Source organism: Myotis lucifugus, unplaced genomic scaffold (assembly GCF_000147115.1).
Source record: "Myotis lucifugus unplaced genomic scaffold, Myoluc2.0 scaffold_42, whole genome shotgun sequence".
Lineage (NCBI taxonomy): Eukaryota > Metazoa > Chordata > Mammalia > Chiroptera > Vespertilionidae > Myotis > Myotis lucifugus.
The window spans coordinates 3922301-3942086 of record NW_005871090.1 but is presented as its reverse complement, the minus strand read 5'-3'; the positions used below and the strand labels follow the sequence as shown (position 1 = coordinate 3942086).

Genomic DNA, 19786 nt, shown 5'->3' with positions numbered 1-19786 from the left:
CAGTGGTTCTCAACCTTCCTGATGCCGTGACCCTTTAATACAGTTCCTCATGTTGTGGTGACCCCCAACCATAAAATTATTTTTGTTGCTACTTCATAACTGTAATTTTGCTACTGTTATGAATCGTAATGTAAATATCTGATATGCAGGATGTATTTTCATTGTTACAAATTGAACATAATTAAAGCATAGTGATTAATCACAAAAACAATATGTAATTATATATGTGTTTTCCAATAGTCTTAGGCGACCCCTGTGAAAGGGTCGTTCGACCCCCAAAGTGGTCGCGACCCACAGGTTGAGAACTGCTGATCTAGAGAGATTAAAAAAAATCTCTTTGTAGCTCTTTTCTAGGTGTGAGGAACACTTTCTTTAGAAGCTCCCAGCAGACTTCTCATATTTTATTGATTGGTTAATGTTGGGTCACATGCCCATTCCTGAGCTAATCACTGAAAGGGAAATTAACCATGAATTAATCATGGGCATATGCCATGCCTGTAGGTCAGATACATGACTGTGGGTGTGGAGAGTAGAAAGCAGACAGACTCAGGATTCTATTGGCTATGAGAAGGAAATAGATATGCAGGTAATCACCAGTATCCTACTAAACTTGACATTTGCCATCATTTTGTGATTGTAAGTATGACACAGCTATCATTTGTTGAGCATTTGCTGTGGTTAGAAACTTTGCTAGGTACTTTTTACAGAGTGATTCTCATTTTCAAACAAGAAATCTGAGGTTTAGTCCAGCTAGTGTGGCTCAGTGGTTGAGCATTGACCCATGAACCAAGAGGTTGCTGGTTCGAATCCCAGTCAGGGCACATGCCCAGGTTTTGAACTCGATCCCCAGTGAGGGGCCTGCAGGAGGTAGCTGAATGATGTTTCTATCTATCTCTCTATCCTTCTCCCTTCCTCTATAAAATCAATAAAAACATATTTAAAAGAAAAAAGAAATCTGCAGTTTTGAAAGGTCAAACAGTGTCCGAATGCCTAAAGAACTTAAAGAATCTTCACTCAAGGATAGTGGAGAAATGTGAAAAAGATGGGCCAAATTGAAATGTAATTACCCATTGTTCTACTAAAAATGTTATAGGTTAGGGATTTAGAGAGTTAAAAAATGTTTAGTTGTCATTTAAATTTGTCCTTACTAAAGCCATGCCTCTTGCCATTATTTTTGGCTAACAGAGCTGGCTGTGGAAAATGGATGTTTTATTTTGAAAAATCAAATGCACTAGATTACCTTCCCTCCCCCCCCCCCCCCAAAAAAAAAACCACCAAAAAAGCGCCACCGCAAAGTTTGTTTATATCTTCATTTCACTCAAATTGAATAGATGAAATGGGATCTGGCCTTTTTTGTATTGTTTATGTTCTGCTTTGCTTCTTGGTTCTAGGGCAGGATTCCTGGTTCTGTTTGAATTTATTTTCCTCTCAAGTATCATTTGCAAGATTATTATGGAAATTAATAAAGAGAAAGTATTTCTATTCAGTAAGCATTGTGATTGTGTTAATATGACATAAAACAATTTTTTATTAGTATTATAAAATACCTTTTAAACATGAGTTTCCTTAACCTCATGTACTTTTTTTTTCTTTATTAAGGTATTACATATGTGTCCTTATCCCCCCATGGCCCCCCCCCCCCACTCATGCCCTCACCCCCCTGGTATCTGTGTCCATTGGTTAGGCTTATATGCATGCATACAAGTCCCTTGGTTGATCTCTTCCCCTTACCCCACCCACCCCTACCTTCCCTCTGAGGTTTGATGGTCTGATCGTTGCTTCTCTGTCTCTGGATCTGTTTTTGTTCATCAGTTTATGTTGTTCATTATATTCCACAAATGAGTGAGATCATGTGATATTTATCTTTCTTTGACTGGCTTATTTCACTTAATATGATGCTCTCCAGTTCCATCCACGCTGTTGCAAATGGTAAGAATTCCTTTTTTACAGCAGTGTAGTATTCCATTGTGTAGATGTACCACAGTCTTTTAATCCACTCATCTGCTGATGGTCACTTAGGCTGTTTCCAAATCTTAGCTATGGTGAATTGTGCCACTATGAACATAGGGGTGCATATATTCTTTCTGATTGGTGTTTCTAGTTTCTTGGGATATATTCCTAGAAGTGGGATCACTGGGTCAAATGGGAGTTCCATTTTTAGTTTTTTGAGGAAACTCCATACTGTTCTCTACAGTGGGTGCACCAGTCTGCATTTCCACCAGCAGTGCACGAGGGTTCCTTTTTCTCCGCATCCTCACCAGCACTTGTCATTTGTTGATGTGTTGATGATAGCTGTTCTGACAGGTGTGTGTACTTTTTTTTTTAAGTCTAGAGGGAAAGAGGCAATTTATGTAAGTAAATGCTGTAATATTTAAAATGAAGGGTCATTTAAGGGTCTCCAGCCTCATCTCTTTTACTATAAGGGCAAAGTCAGATGCTTGATGTATGTTTCATTTATGTGTAACAAAACGGCATATGTAAATAAAGTACATGAAATCAAAGTGACTAAAGTAGTTTTTGCTCAATGAAACTGTTACAGACAGTCCTCAGGTTACATCGGACTCAATGTATGTCATTTCATGGTTCTGTCACCATCTCCCATCCCCTCTAATAAAGAGGGAATATGCTAATTGACCCTCACACCGTCGCAAAGATGGCAGCACCCACAGCCAATAAGGAGGGAATATACTGATTTACTGCCCTGCCCTCAAAGATGGTGGCGCCCATAGCCAATAAGGAGGGAATATGCTAATTGACTTCCCCGCCCTCAAAGATGGCGGCACCCACAGCCAATAAGGAAGGAATATGCTAATTGACTGCCCCACCCTCAAAGATGTTGGCCCCCACAGCCAATAAGGAGGGAATATGCTAATTGACTGCCCCACCCTCAAATATGGTGGTGCCCACAGCCACAAGATGGCTGTCAGGGGGATGCAGTTGTGGGCAATCAGGCCAGCAGGGGAGGGCAGTTGGGGGCGACTGGCCTGCAGGGGAGGGCAGTTGGGGGGGACCAGGCCTGCAGGGGAGGGCAATTAGTGGCAACTGGGCCAGCAGGGGAGGGAAGTTAGGGGCAACCAGGCCGGCAGGAGAGGGCAGTTGCGGGGGACCAGGCTGTCAGGGGAGGGCAGTTAGGGGCGACCAGGCCAGCAGGGGAAGGCAGTTGGGGGGGAGCAGGCCTCCAGGGGAGGGCAGTTAGGGGCGACCGGGCCAGCAGGGGAGGTCAGTTGGGGACGACTGGGTCGTCAGGGGAGGGTAGTCTGGGGCAACTAGGCCAGCAGAGGAGGGCAGTTTTGGGTGATCAGGCCAGCAGGGGAGTTGTTAGGGGGCGATCAGGCTGGCAGGCAGAAGTGGTTAGGGGCAATGAGGCAGGCAGGCAGGCGAGTGGTTGGGAGCCAGCAGTCCCGGATTGTGAGAGGGATCCCAGATTGGAGAGGGTGCAGGCTGGGCTGAGGGACACCTCCTCCCAATGCACAAATTTCATGCAGTGGGCCTCTAGTCTATTTATAAAAAAAAAAAAGATCTGTCATTTCGACGTATGTACATATGTGCTTTATGTTTTTTATTATTTATTTACCACAAGTAAAGGTCAGGAACTGTTATCTTTCTTTTAAATTTTATTTACTGTTTCACTTCATTACTGCTGTGTATGTGCTCCATGTGAGTGACGTAGGTGCTTATGTAGGTGGGTTCCTACTTACGGCGAAAATCGTGTTACATCACGCTGTAGGAACGGATCTCCAATGTAACTCGAGGACCTACTGTATATAAATAGCATCATTATGGGTGTCTGTGCACACCCGCACTCATGGATAGAAAGGGATTATGTAGAGGACTGAGGAGTGATGTTATATCCTCTGATGGATAGCTTCTGATTTTTGTTTCAGCCATTATATTGCAACATATTAAGTGCTTAATTAGGTGAAGTTACTCAATCTAAACCAGCATTCTATAACTGGTTATCTATTGCTGTTTAACAAATCACCCCCAACTTTATGGCTTAGAAGGACAACTACTTTCTTTTAGGATTATGTATGTTAACTGGGTCTCAAGTGGACAGTTTTGTTGTTGTTGTTGTTGCCTCTTATGCTTGGGGATTCTCATGTGACTAAAGTCAGATGGTGGCTTAACTAGATGTCCATGATGGCTTTATCACATGGCTGGTGCCTTGTTGGGGATAATCAGAATGTTGGGCTCAGCTGGCATGCTTTGGCCTTGCTTTCTTTCCACATAATATCAGGACTTCTCCTTGTTTAATGTGGCCTTGCCAGCAAGGTAGTTGAACTTCTCACCAGGTAGCTCAGGACTTTCAAAGTACAAAAGCTAAAGCTGTCAGCCTTCTTAGGGCTTAGGCCTAAGATTGGCATTATGATTGTTAAAGTGAATCAAAGGTCTAATCTAGATTTACTGTAGGAGGAGATCACGTAAGGGCCTGAGTACTGGGAAGCTTTATTCACTGGGGGCCTATAGTAACTACTGGAGCAACACATTTTTGGAGTAACCATTAGCCTGGTGAGAATCTGAAAACTATGGATTCTCTTCTTAGAGCCAGGCACAGTTACCTGCATGAATGTATACATAGTTCTAGTAAAATTCCACGGGACTTTTAGTCATGGAATGTCCCACTTAAGTACTCCTGGTTTAATTCATAAAGTTTAGGACTTTACTAATGTAATAGTGAAATTGTAACCCACCCCATCATTCTTTTGACATTGTACATTGTAAATGCTAATTCTAATATGTAGCTTGTAGCTAAACAGCATGTTTGTATAAGGATCCTAGGAACTAACTTCAGAAGATATAGACTCAGTCATCCCAGTTCTGGGAGCTTTGCTGTCCTTCAGCCATAGAAGCAGGATGACATTAAACCAGGATGATGTACACCAGACCATCACTTGACCAGTTTTGAGGTCCTTATTATTGGCATGGGCTGTGCTGACATGCATGTAGAGAACTTTTGAGCCCCCTCCCCTTGATTTCTTTGTTCTGCTTTTCTTTTCCATCATTATAAAAATCTCTACCTGCACTGAGAGGTGGAGATGGGCTTTGTGATAAGAGTTCTTCATATTCTCAGGTGACTGGCACTTGAACAAACCCCTTTCCTTATTCACCAGCATCTGTCTTATGAGTTTGGTTTTTGTGCCAGCAGGCAGCCAGACTTGGGTTCCGGTACTCTAACTCCTAAGTTAGTGATTTAAATAGTAATTTTATTACTTTAAAATAGTTGCATAAAATTCTATTCAGTGGTTATTTTAGTTTCTTAGAACGACCATTGAGTTGTTTATTGATTTTTGCTTTATTTATTTATTTGTTTGTTTGTTTATTTTTGCTGTTCTAATAACAGTGATTTTCTTATACGTAGCTTTTATCTATTTGTCTATTTCCTTAACATAAATTTCTGGAAATATACTTGATGACTCAAAAGGAATGGATATTTTTAAGGATTTTGATAGATATTGCCTGGTTATATCTTTTTTTCTTGTTAAGAACTAAGTATTCTAAAATTGAATTATTGTATTCATATAAAAATATATTATATATGTAAGTTATGAAAATAAAAGTAAAATTAAATCCCTTAAACTTATCATCAGCTTAACATAAATATTAGTAATGGTATTATATACTCATACTCTTTCCCAAACTCCTGCCTCTCCTCCAGAGATAACCACTGTCCTACATTTTGTGTATCATTTCCTTACTTAAAAAAATGTTTAATCACATATGTATGCATCCTAAACAACATATTTTTTATGATTTTTATTGAGCTATAGGAGCCTGGTATCATATGGTATATAGTTCTCTGTGACTTGCTTCTTTCCCTAAATATTATGTTTTCATAGTATTTGTCCATATAGTTCTCTAACTCTAGTGTACTTATTTTAACTTTTGTATAATACTCTGTGTGTCTATATCCCAGAATTCTATGATTTCTCCTGCATTTATTAGCTGTAATTCTTCTAAAAAAACTTTTTTCTTGTCATCTCAAGCCTTTTAATTTATACCTCAATTTTCAAAATAGGATGATACTTAGACAATTTCCTAATATACTCAATTAGGATTTATTTATTTATTTTAAATCTATACTTATTGATTTGTTCATGAGAAATTGTCAACTTATGGATTTGTATACTAGTATATTTGATGTGTTTCAGCTTATTGCATCCATTATTATTCTCCCCTCCACCCTCCGAATGTAGAAATTCTTAACACTTGGAAGTATTCTAAATACAGCTCTATTTTTAGATGTTATTAGATATATCCACATTTAGGATGGTTATATCTTCTTGACAGATTGATACTTCTTCATTATAAAATATCTTCTTTTATTTCTAGATAATCCTCTTTGTTTTGACATTTACTTTGTTTAGCATTAATATAATTACATCAGCTTTCTTATGCTTAGTGCTAGTCAAATTCTCCACTCATTTGACTTTTGGCCTACTTGCCATTATATTTAAAGTCTGTTTCTTATAAACAAACTGGGATTTTTAAAAAATCCACATTGATAATCTGATCCTTTTAAAATGGAGTATTTAGTTGATTTATGTTTAATGTAATTATTGACATATAATTGTATTAAATCTGCCATTGTGCTTTTTGTTTTCTATTTGTTCTTTCTTTGTTCCTCTGTTCTTTTCCTGTTTTCCTTTGGGTTGAGTTTTTGTTTTGTTTTGTTTTTTTAGTATTTTAATTTTTTTCTCTATTAATATTTTGTCATACTTCTGTGTATTATGTTTTTTGGGTTGCTCTAGAGATTACAGTGTGCACCATTAATTTACCATAGTTTATTTTAAAGTAATAATATATCACTTTATAAACAATATAAGATCCTTTTGACAGTGTAAATCCATTATTTCTTTCCCACCCTTTGAGCTCTTGGCATATATTTTAAAGTCCATGTTATATTATAGATCCCACAATACATCATCATTGTTATTTTTGCTTTAATTAGTTAATTATCTAATCAGTGGTGGACATCATGGAGCAAACATGTTACTTGGAGGTACAAGACTTGGATCTTAGAATCTTAGCTCTTCCAATTCACTTTTCTTACCTGTCAGATCAGGATGAGGATGTTTTCATACATGTTAATCGTAATGACTTAATGATATGATATTTGTGAAAGCCCCGGATATATAGTAGTTGATCAATTAAAGGTGACTCAGTGAGTCAATGATCTTTTCTCTTTCCCCTTAAAAAATAAAGTTCTCTGTAGTTGAAAGTAATCTAAATATATTATTTCATTAATTAATAGCTTTTTAAAAGGGATTTCTCATAAGTGTTCTGTCCATTGCAAGTCTCTTAACTAAATTTTAACCAAAATGTTATTGAAGTTCTAAAAAGTACTTTCAGTTATCAAATTACGTCCTCTAAGGAATTTAAAGCCATTTAAGCTGTTATTTATTTTTCCTAGTGAGGAATTTAAAGCCATTTAAACTAAGTAGTTTATTTTTTTCCAGTGAGGAAACAGAGGCACACAGATCTTAGGTGACTCATTTTCGGTCCACTGGAGATGGTTCCCTTATCTGTGGTTGCTCTCTCCAATGGAACAGGAATCCAGGTAGTGGTTCGAGAGCATCGACTGGCTATTACACAGTGCTGCTTCTTTCATGGCCACTGCCCTAATGAAGTTCTCAAGTATAGATAAGTCTAATGCTCATAGATGTAGTATGCATCCCAGACAAATGCAATGGTAGTGATGGAATTTTATGGCTCCATCATAGCTAACAACACCACTTCTACTGTGGGTGGTTGCCTCTGATTTTTTTTTTTTTCATGCTGGGACCATTTGTCCCTGGTGTCCTAATTAGAATGTTATAATTTAGCTAACTAAATTGAGCAGAAAGCAAGATTCTCTTTCATCATCTGTATTTACACTCAAAGTGAATATTGAATCAATTCCTACATTGAGATGTGACTTTGACAAAAGGCAAGAGAAAGGACTGGCTCAAGCTTTGGGAGGGGACAACTCTGTGTTCTTAACCACAGACCCTCTGATATGACAGATTGAATAAAGGATTCTCACTACTCATTTTTTTGAAGCTTTTTTTTGTTTTAGTTCTTTTGAAATAGGTTTTAATCTATGAAAGTATTTGCACATTTACAAAACTGGAACTCTTCCCATTTATGCAGTTACTTCTTGTTCAGATAGTTGAATCTTGTGATTTAGTTATAACTTCGCGAAAAATTGATAACAATAATAACTAATAAGTATCAAGCATTTAGTATATGTACAATATGCCTACCACTGTGTTCTAGAGGAGATATTTTCCTATGTTTAGTTGTAACTGTTCTAATATATTTGTCCACATTATAAATAATTATGAAATGCTAAGTTTGCAAGAGAGGAACTCTCTAGGAAATAATTGTAAAATTGGTTTTTCTTTTGTCTATATATTATTTAACAAAAAATTGGAAAGGCCTGAGTTGTTTTTGATAGATTACTATAAATATCCAAAGGGGTTGTGGATTAGAGAGAACTGAATATTGGGGAAACACTAAATGTGTGTTGGCAACTATAACCTTTGGACTTGACCAGATTAAACATCTTCACTACTTATTCCACCTCTTTATAAAGCTCCTTATGTTTTCTCCTTGTGTATAATAGGTTCCAGGTGTGATAACCATGGGGACACTGTGAGCACTGAAATCATGTGCGCTCCATCACTTTTCAGGCAGCCCTTTCTTTAATTTCACAAGACAGGCTTGAAAACCAGAAGTAACCCAACTCCAAAATTGGCAGTAAGTCCTCCGACAGGGAAAAGGTGACGTACTGTGTCATAAATTCCTTTGTTGAAAAAGAGATGTTGCAATACTGGAAACTGAAGTACCAAATGTTTCCTTTTAAATTTGGAAAGGCCTTTCTTCATTACTTATCTGTCCCTGTGGACTTCTAACAGGGGATGTGTTGAAAGATTTTTCAGATGCCCACTAGCCGCAGCGAGAGTGAATGGCAGCATTTATAAGATGACATAAATACTTCAAAATCATCAGTGATCCTTGGAGATGTGTGGTGTGCCAGTGGTGCTGAATGTGAGCTTTTGTTGCTGCTGATCCTGTGTTCTTGTTGTACGCAGGCTGCCTGGGAATGTGGGTTATGTCTCTCCTGTGAGTGCAACTTCGCTTTGCCCCTCTGGGGGCTCTTTGTATCAGAACTGAGGTTAGTGTGGTTTAGAAGAAATAAAATCTCCCAAAGGAGGGAAAGATCTGGGAGTTTAGGAGTTGTACTTAAAAATCCTAATCTCATTTTCTTGTGTATATTATCACTACGGTGTCGGGTGAATTTCCCGCCAAAATATAAGATGGCGCGGGCAATTATTTAGGTTTCCCGCGCAAAATCAGAGTTAGTTTAAAATGCCTATATCTTTTGAAGTATGGGTTCGCATACACAGGTAGGTATCTTTGTGAACGGCAAACAAACAAATATTTGGTAATACGCAGTTACAATCGGCCCGAGTTTACACGTTTCCCGCACTCCACTGCAAATCTATATGAACCGAGTTAAGACGGTTCCCGCGGAGTACGCGCAATTCACGCGAGCCGACTTAACTCGTTTCCCGCAATCCAAGTGATAGGTTCCAGGTTTGATTACCATGGGGACACTGTAAAGACTGAACTCATGTGTGTTCATGAAGGAATTATATCAAAATCCTCTACCATTTAAATACTACCTTAAAACCCTACATGTAGACACTACATTAAAAACTTGATATTAGGGGCCTTTTAATTTCCATTTTGTAATCATTTGGCTCATAGCACCACTGCTGCCACCACAAAAATGAGACAAAAATAAAAGATTAAAATTTATCTTGAAATGCAATGAAACTCTATGTTTAATGTCAGCCAAGAGTTGGTAAATTTTCGTGTTTCTCTGTCCTCATTGCAAACACTTTTTAGTTTGTTAGTTACCTTTTGGGACTAAAACATGATTTGACGATATGATTTTATTGGGCTGTTACATTACCTACTTTTCATTATCTTAATTTGAAGGATACATTTGTTACTAGAGCTGAAATAAAAATACTAAGTGTATGATTAAGGTCAGATGAAATATAACATTTGTAACATTAGTTCACGTTCACTGTTACCAACTCATGACCTCAGATATGGGGAAGTGACATGTGTTGACCAAACCCCATCATGGGAGACCACCCTTTCTCATTGCTGTCTTGCCAGAAGAGAAAGTATTGTGAATATAGAAGTGTAACATTGAAGTCAGATAACAAACCTATTGGGGAAAAAATAGATTTTTATTATGGAAGTTGGTAAAAAAACTGGAAATTTTGTCCATCGTCTCTTCAAATATTAGTGCCTCCTTCCCATCCTTTCTCTTCTCTCTTTCAGGATGCCTGTTAATGTGCTGGATATTCTCATTTTATACTCTAGGTTTCTTAACTCCTCACTTTCATTCAGCCTATCATTCTAGGCTGCTTTTTAGTTTTCCACTGATATATCTTGTTCTCTTGCTTGAATTGCATTTACTCTTGTTACATGCATTGTTTTAAACATTTTTTTTAATTTGAAAAGTTTTATTTAGTTCCTTGAAAAAACTGTATACCTCTCTTGATTCCTGCTCCCAGATTGCTCTGTTCTTTAAAATTATGATCTCCTTTCTTTTTCTTATCTTTGTGCTACAGATCGTTCTACTACAAGAATGGTCAAACTGTGATCTGTGGGTCAAATTAGGCCCATGGCCTATGCTTGTACAGCTCATGAATTAAGAATGATTTTTAAACTTTCAAAAGGTTCTTACAAAAATAAAAGAAGCAGAATACTTGACCGAGATCCAATGTAGTCTGCAAAGCCTAAAATAGTTACTTTATCTTTTTATTTTATTTTACAGAAACAGTTTGCCAACTAGTGTTCTATTATCACTACTTCGTGGTTTGATCATTCTGATTTTTGCATCTGTACATTCTATCTTCTGAGTGTGTGTGTATGTGTTTGCATATATGTGTTTATGGTTTGTAATTTTTTATTATGAGTTTGTCTTTAGTGTGGATCATGATAGGTTAATGATCTCCACAAGAGAGGAAGTTTATTATAATTTTGAAGTCTTTGGATGTGGCACATACCAGGGTCTCAGCAACAGGTAGCACACTGGGAGAGAGTCTGCTGAGACTGGGCCAACAATTGAGGTTAACAGGTCACCTGGCCCTGGAGATGGCTCTGGGAATGTCCAGGGTTCCTGCTGAGTCCTGGGTTACCATCTAAATCCCTAAGGTTGGCATGTAGGATACATAGACAGGGCTCTGGCATCTGGATTGGTCACAGTGACAGTTGAGTGAGTGCTCAGTAGCCCAGCAGGGGAGATCTGGAAATACGCAGCAGCACCCCTGCCAGCTGCTGTGTATTCTGGACCAAGTAGGTGCTCGGTAACAATCTGGTGAAAGAATGGGTGGAGGAAGTGAAAATCAGGTCCACATTTTGGGTGCTGGTAAGTACCAGGCAGGTATCTGCTGTGAACTTTGCCCTAGGCTGCTAACCAGATAGGAAGAATCTGGGGAGATACCTCTAGTAGTTGTTTTGTTGATTTCCCCTGCAGTTTTCTACATAAACAATTATATTATCTGCAAGTTGGAGCAGTTTTACTTCTTCCTTTCTGATTTTAAGCCTTTTATTTCTTTTTCTTGCCCACTGTGATGGCTGGAACCTCTAGTGTATTGTTGAATAGCAGTGATAAAAGCAGACATCCTTGCCTTGTTCCTGATCTTCGGGAGAAACAATTCAACCTTTCACAATTAAGTTTGATGTTAACTGTAGCTTTTTCTTCTTTCCCTGTATTTCTGCAAAGTGATCATTGAATTTGGAGGTTTCATCAGATTTAGTAATATTTTCAGTGTGTGTGTGTGGGGGGGGGGGACACCATAAACGTGTAATTTTGTCAAGAGATATGTATTCTCTGGTTGTATCTTTTTGTGATATTAGCAGCCAGTTATGACTGTTGCATTAAATATTACAAATGGTAATATTCTAATTCTGTTAATTTCTTCTTTATTTATTAGCTGGGATAATTCTGTGGAGAAAATTTTTCTTTATAAACTATTTGGTTACCCTGCTGTATAGTTCCTATAAGAGCTACGGAGAAATTCATTTTGGGTTTTTACTTACCAGTTTTCAGAAGAGTAAGTTGGTTCCATATCATATTATCCTCTAAAAGTAACTAAGGCTTTTTTTTTTTTATCCTCACCTGAGGATATGTTTTTCATTGATTCTAGAGAGAGAGGAAGGGAGAGGGAGAAAGAGAGAGAAAAACATCAATTGGTTGCCTCCTCTATGCTCCCTGACTGGGGATTGATCCCGCAATCTGGGTATGTGCCCTAACCAAGCATCCAACCCATGACCCTTCAGTGCACGGGGTAATGCTCCAACCAACTGAGTCACCTGGCCAGGCCAACAAAAGCTTTTTAAAACATAAGTTATGAATTCACTATGTGTTCCAATCCATTCAGTTGTCATTCTTATTGATGCTAAATAAGTGTGTACTTTTCTAAGTTCTTTTAGAACTTGGTATTTATTTCACTTTTCTTCTAGGCTAGGTATTAGGTCTTCATTCTATATATAATCCATATTTCCTGCTGAGATCTGAGAACATAAATACACTCTTGCATGAGTTAGGACAAAAGGAGGGTGTAATGAAAGGCTTATTTCTAATATCTTTGAATAAAGAATGGAACTGTTTTCCATTGAATTACACATCAGCTACATGGCATCATGTTTAAGAAGTCTTGGAATTTTGTGGGTAAAACCACAGAAGACAAATTTTTCTTTGATTGGAACCTGCAGGAGAACAAGCTTTTGGTGTCAAGGCTCTTATGTTGGAGGTGATATATGTCAGAATAGTAGTCATAATTTTAAAAGTTCCTTGGTAAAGTCAATCAGAGGGAAACCCTGCTTGCTATTCCTGTAGAACAACAGAGGAAAAAGTCTCTCTGACATATATTGTGTATTTTTGATGTAATGTTAACTTCATGTGGTTTAGCTGTTTGACTCGAGGTGTGTGTACATAACCTTCTGAACACTCATTTAGCTTATAATATGCCAATTTCCTAACAATTATTATTGTTCTAAAGTATAACATTTCACTGCTCAACATCAGATATGTACACAAAGGGAATTAAAATTTATGGAGTTTCATGAGCTTAGTATAGTAAATGTCAAAAATGGTTTCTATTTGCTTTATTGTCATTTTTTTATGATTATAAAAATAATATTGCAAAAATTTAACCAAACAGGAATCACTATAATCATGCCTACAAAGTTATATATTAAATTGCATACCTAAGCCTTCCCGTAAGTGTAGATACTCACAAAGACATATTTAAATCTTGAAGGGTATTTACATTTCCACTTTACCAAAAAGTATAGGGGAATTCTTTCAGGCAAAATATCAGATGGTTTTTTAAAAAACTTAGTATTTTTTAAACAGTTTGTACTTTTGGCAATGAGCCTATATTATATGTGTATATGTAATATACACATGTGTGTTTATATGTGCATGTATGTATAGAGGGGGGAAGAGGGTGAGAGAGAGAAATGAGAAGTCTATATATGAAAATACTTCTGAAATGAAAGGTACCAGCATGGTTTAACAATTACAGCTTGTATCTTTAGTGAGATTTGTTGTTAGTGCCTAATGCCTGTCATAATACATACTAGCTGAACAGAGAACTGTGTATCATATGTTTGTGTTGGTTAAGTTTCATGAATTTAAGAATTTTAAGGCATTAATTAAAAGAGGTTATTTAATTTAATAATCTTCATCCACATTTCTTTGGGATTGCTAATTACCAGCCCTCTCCATTTACCAGTGTAGTGTGTGTGCATGCACATATCTGTGTGCAAATTAATGACATGAAACAAAGTTACTGTGTCCCTGGTCCGTTGGAGAAACTGAGTGGATCCTGGAGATGCTTATTTTTTTTGCTGTGATTGGTTTCTTTTTAAATATATTTTATTGATTTTTCACAGAGAGGAAGGGGGAGGGATAGAGTGTTAGAAACATCGATGAGAGAGAAATATCGATCAACTGCCTCCTGCACACCCCCTACTGGGTATGTGCCCGCAACCAAGGTACATGCCCTTAACCGGAATCGAACCTGGGACCCCTCAGTCCACAGGCCGACGCTCTATCCACTGAGCCAAACTGGTTAGGGCTGCTGTGATTGTTTTTGATGATAGGGTTGAGTCATATTTTAGTCTCAGTAGATGCTTAGATCATTTGATACCCTTTCCCTGTTGTGTGAATTAATGGAGGACTTGATTTTCTAATGAACTAACAGAACACCTTTGGCAGGATTTTTTTTTAAGAGATGGGGACTTCTGTTCCATTGGGGAGAGGAATCATTTCGAATGGAAAAAAGTTTTTAAGAAAAACCTTGTGTATCTACCCTTCTCACTTGAATAAGAGGACCCTGTAATTTTAATAGTGAAATTGATTTCATATATAAAAAAGCATTTGAAATATCATTTACTATATTTTAAGAAAGGCTTACCTCTCCAATGTCTGTCAGAGTAGCTTTTTTTACATTTTTTATTTCTAAGAAAAAAATCAGGCTCTTTCTTTAGCAATCTTTTATTTGAACTTAACAGCCTATAAATTAAATTTCCTTTGTCTCTACTTTTATAGGCAGTTTCTACTTTTAACAGGTAGAGACTATAATCAGATTCTAGGCAGTGCCCATCACCACCATGCCTACCCTTTTTAAAGTGCGTCTGAAGGGTCAAATTCAACTCAGGGGGTTAAAACGCACTCTTTCTTTAGAACTACAGAGAGTATTCACCCTTGAAAGCTACATAAATTGCCATAAGAAGATGAGAAAGATGCTGTTTTATTAAGCCCACTTTACAGCTGTTGATGTGTGGTGAACATTTCAGTGAAAAGTAGGGAGGGGGATATTCAGATTGGTTCTGGCTGATTCATATTCCCCCAGGCTACCAGGTGTGTGGGGAACGAGAGGGAAATGGGAGACCAGGGTTAATGGAATGTAAACAGATAAAGAAATTATAGAGCAGAGTTTTTTCTGTAGTTACCCAACCATGGAAATGTAACAGACCCCTAGGAGATTCCTAGGTAGAGAATCTAAATTCTTGTATTGTACAAATCATTCCTATGAAAAAGATTTTGCTGTTTTTGTGTGTGTGTTTGTTTTCTTTTGAGATTAGACAGTCATGTGTTTCTCTAGTTTCTGCCAAATCTCATTACTAAAATGACTAGATTGCTCATAGAAATCATTTCATCCATCACTGAATCTCCAGCACTGCTACTTCTTAAGAAGTGCATAAGGGTGTTTTAATGCTCGTAACACAAGACAGATGCTTACTACTGCTTTTCCTCAACAATTTTTGGTTTCCTTCACTTTCTAGGATGTGGGGAGCATCTTGTACGCACCATACTGGCTAGAGAATGTTCACACGCTTTACAGGCCGAGGATGCTCACCAAGCTCTGCTGGAGACTATGCAAAACAAGTTTATCAGTAAGTATAATATCAAGAAAATGTTCCTTCTAAATATAGGTTTCTTTACTGTGCTATAGCTTCGTGAGTCAGGTACCACATTTTTATCCCTGGACCTAGGTCCAGGGCCTGGCATAGACTTAGACCCTCAATTAATGTTGGTTGTGAAAAGAATTCCATCACAGTAGCTACTACAGCATGAAATTTGTCACATAACTAATTTAATGCCCAAGCTGAGATATTGTTTGCATTTGAGTGATATACAATAGAATAAAATTCTACTAAAATAAAGTTCAAGGTACAACTTTCTTTAAAAGTTTTAAAATATAATTTGACTTTTTAAAAAAAAGTCAGCATTTTTATTTATTTAACTAGAGGCCCAGTGCACAAAAATTTGTGCACTCTGGGGGGGGGGGGGTCCCTTAGCCCAGTCTGTGCCCTCTCGCAGTCTGGGACCCCTCGAGGGATGACCACCTGCTGGCTTAGGCCTGCTCCCCGGGGGATTGGGCCTAAGCTGGCAATCAGACATCCCTCTGGCAGCCTGGCAGCCCTCGGGGGATGTCCACTTGCCAGCGGGGAGCAGACCTAAGCTGCAATCAGACATCCTTAGCACTGCTGAGGAGGCAGGAGAGGCTCCCACCACCACCGCTGTACTGGCAGCCATCAGCCTGGCTTGTGGCTGAGCAGAGCTCCCCCATGTGGGATTGCACTGACCACCAGAGGGCAGCTCCTGCATTGGGCTTCTGCCCCCTGGTGGTCAGTGTGTGTCATAGTGACCAGTCATTCCCAGTCTTTCTGCTGTTAGGGTCAGTTTGCATATTACCCTTTTACTATATAGGATAGAGGCCTGGTGCACGGGTGGGGGCCGGCTGGTTTGCCCTGAAGGGTGTCCCGGATCAGGGTGGGGGTCCCGCTTGGGTGCCTGGCCAGCCTGGGTGAGGGGCTGATGGCTGTTTGCAGCTGGTCACACCCCCTTCAGGGTGGGGGTCCCTACTGGGGTGCCTGGCCAGCCTGGATGAGGGGCTGATGGCTGTTTTCAGGCTGACCGGCAACTGAAGCTCCCAGCCTCTCCTTATTTTATTTTATTTTTTATTCTGGGATTTATTTACCTTCTATAATTGAAACTTTGTTGCCGTCACTGGCGCTCCCAGCTCTGAGGCTGCGGCTGGCTGAAAGAAGGTATCTGGGGTTTGTTTGGCTTCTATAATTAAAACTTTGTTGCCGTCCTGCTCGCTCCAGCTCTGAGGCCGCAACTGGCTGAAAGCAGGTATCTGGAGTTTGTTTAGCTTCTATCATTGAAACTTTGTTGCTTTTGGAGTTGTTGCTTTTGGAGCTTAGAGCAGGCCGCGGCAGGTGGGGAACCTTGGCTTCCTCCATCACTGGAGCAAGCAAGCCTCCTGCTCGCTTCAGCTGCGTGGCTGCCAGCCGCCATCTTTGTTGGCAGTTAATTTGCATATCTCTCTGATTAGCCAATGGGAAGCGTAGCGGAGGTACGGTTAATTACCCTTTTTGTCTTTTATTAGATAGGATATATATATATATTTTAAAATTGTTGACATTATTGCAGATGTCTCCCATTCTCTGCCCCCCCCCATTTACTCCCTTCTGCCCAGCCTCTACTCCTCCCGCCCCCCCCACCCCCGCTACCCTTACCCCAGGTCTTCACCACCCCATTGCTTGTGTTCATGGGCCATGCATTTAAGTATATAAGTTTTTTGGTTTATCTCTTCTCATCCCCCCATCCCCACATTGAGATATGTCATTCTGTTTCATGCCTTCATGCTTTAGGTCTTATTTTGCTGGTCAGTTCATTTTTTTCATTAGATTCAACAAATAAGTGAGATCATGTGATATTCGTCTTTCTCAGATTGGCTTATTTAACTTAGCATAGTAGTCTTCCAGGTCCATCCATAAATCCAGTATTTATAGGTTCAGTGCTGCCACATACAGTTGTATAGGGTTGGGTTGAAATCCTGCTTGGGCTCCATGTGGCAAGCCATATAAGGGTTAAAACTATTTGATTTAGTCCAGTTTTCCCTTCATTTTATATTGAACTTATCACTATGCAAATATTTGTCAAACACTATAAGAAATATGAAGCATTAAATATATTAGGGTAATTAGCCGTGAACACATAAATTAGAGAAAGAGTATCACTGGATTAATGGGAAGGGTGGTGTATGTCTGCTTAGAGAATTCAGACCACAGGGTGTACCAAGGTGTTAACTGTGTAGTGAAGGCAACACAGACAAGTAGGAATAAATCATTCCAAAAGGACTAATGGATGATGGGCCCTTAGAGCTGGCTCCAGCAGGCTCTGGGATTAGTGGGGAAAGAGGGGGAAGAAAAGAACATGAACACCGACATGACAGTAGGATTAGACATGGTGAGGGCTAGACACCTGCATGAGTCTTACCTGAGGGAAGTATTCCCAATGTGTGGTTGGGATGGACTGGCCAGGTAAGGCCAAGTCTCAGAGGCCTTAAAATCTCAATGTAGGCATTCACGTTTGATGTGATAGGATATGTGTTCTGAAGTTGACAAATAGGATGGTGTTTGGGGGGAGGGTTATAGAGTAGAGCTCTATAGACCAGTGGTCGGCAAACTCATTAGTCAACAGAGCCAGATATCAATAATACGACGATTGAAATTTCTTTTGAAAGCCAAATTTTTTAAACTTAAACTATATAGGTAGGTACATTGTTATTAACTTAATTAGGGTACTCCTAAGCTGGCCTTTGCTAAAAATGTCCTCAATCTGAGGGGTCGACTTCAGCGAACGTACCCCCACTTCTTACTAACGCCACTTCTTCAAAATAGACTCGCCCAGGCTGAAAACCGACTTCTGCACATGGGCCACGAAGTTTCAATCGCACTGTACGTGTGCGCCCGCACATGGTATTTTGTGGAAGAGCCACACTCAAGGGGCCAAAGAGCCGCATGTGGCTCGCGAGCCGCGGTTTGCCAACCACTGCTATAGACCATCTCTACAGGAGAGAGATATTAGGGACTGGGGATGGCCCAGGGATTGGAGAGGAAATGCTGATTTTGAGGGAGGCATCAGGAGAGAAAGAGGAAACGTTAACAGGCTTGATTTTGACATTAGGAGGTAGTTAGCCCTCTGGGTCCATTCAATAGATAGAAATCATACATTAGGTTAATCGGGAAGTTTGAGATGAAGAATTGTTAACTATAATGAAAGAGTAATTATAACACATAAGGAAACTGTGTGGTGCTCTAGAGTTGAGAGAGGGTCCAAGGAAGGACATACTTGGAAGGGGCTCAGACCTTGTTTGAGAAGGTGTGGTTTGGCCACCAGGTATCAGAGATGTTGACTAGTTTGGCCAGGGTGGGACTGGTCTGGAGGTGCTGGGTAAACAATAGGCCACAGAGTGCAGCCGGGGATCCGGTAATGAGCAGTCGGTGGCTGGGTGTGCACAGAGGTCGACAGAGCACACAGGCCACAGGGTGCTTGCAGGGGGAATGCCTACTTGGTGTTTGACCCTCTGGGCCACAAGGGCTGCCTGTAGATTGTGCAGGGCCTTCACTAACGAGTCCTGGGCTGCAGCCAGTGGGAACCTCTGGTGTCCATGCTGAGAGGGCTGAGGACAGGTTATCACCAGGCTCAGGCTGCAAGGTCGCAGATGGACCGTGTATGGGTCCGTGGCTGGGGCAGACTTGACCAGATTTCTGACACCACACAACCTCTCTTGAGCACAGGCTGGGAATTGCAGGAAGGTTGGTGCCTGTTTTAACTCTGTTTATGTTCTCTAACGCAGATTAATGCAACTCCTTGCCTGCATGCTGCTCGTCCCCTAGTCTCTCTTTATATGGCACTTTATATTTGTCTGTCCCCTCTTCCATCTCCACTGGGTGGTGACTGGATTCCAGGGAGCTTCTTTGTCATTGTGGGAGGGACTATCTGATTCACGGTCATCCTCTTCCCACTGTTGGCTTCTGCTGGGATGGGACTTGCCCTCTACCTACCTGTGAGTTACTGGCCTCTGTCACTGTGGAATTCAGTATGGCATTTTCGGCTTCCTCAGTCCTGACAGCAGATGCTGGGGGTAGTGGAGTCAGGTGGTCTGAAAACTTGGACTAATCAGTGGAATTGCCAGTCATTATGTATAGCAGGCTACTTTTTCTACTTTACTCTTGCTGGCCTGAGAGTGGCATGGGAATGGGCATGGGCCGTGAGTTTGACATGCTTGAGCCAGATTTGGGTCCCTGCTAAGGATTCTCTGAACTCCACTCCTTTCTCTTCTATTGGTTGTTGCACTCTCCTTTTAAAAACTCTTCTCTTTAAAATATTCTCTTCTTTAAAACTATTCAG

General features: G+C 39.8%; 1 protein-coding gene across 10 annotated transcripts in view; it reads left to right on the top strand.

Moving 5' to 3' along the window:
* TASP1 (taspase 1) overlaps positions 1-19786 on the top strand; it is a 229012-nt gene that overhangs the window by 128766 nt on the left and 80460 nt on the right. For all 10 annotated transcript variants that reach the window (XR_002829044.1, XR_002829042.1, XR_002829043.1 and 7 more), the window contains one exon: positions 15364-15474. Coding sequence is in view for 7 of the 10 variants with exons in the window: in XM_014455121.2 (XP_014310607.1) it covers positions 15364-15474 (111 nt within the window). In the remaining 3 variants the exon portion in view is untranslated. The remainder of the gene's footprint in view (positions 1-15363; positions 15475-19786) is intronic.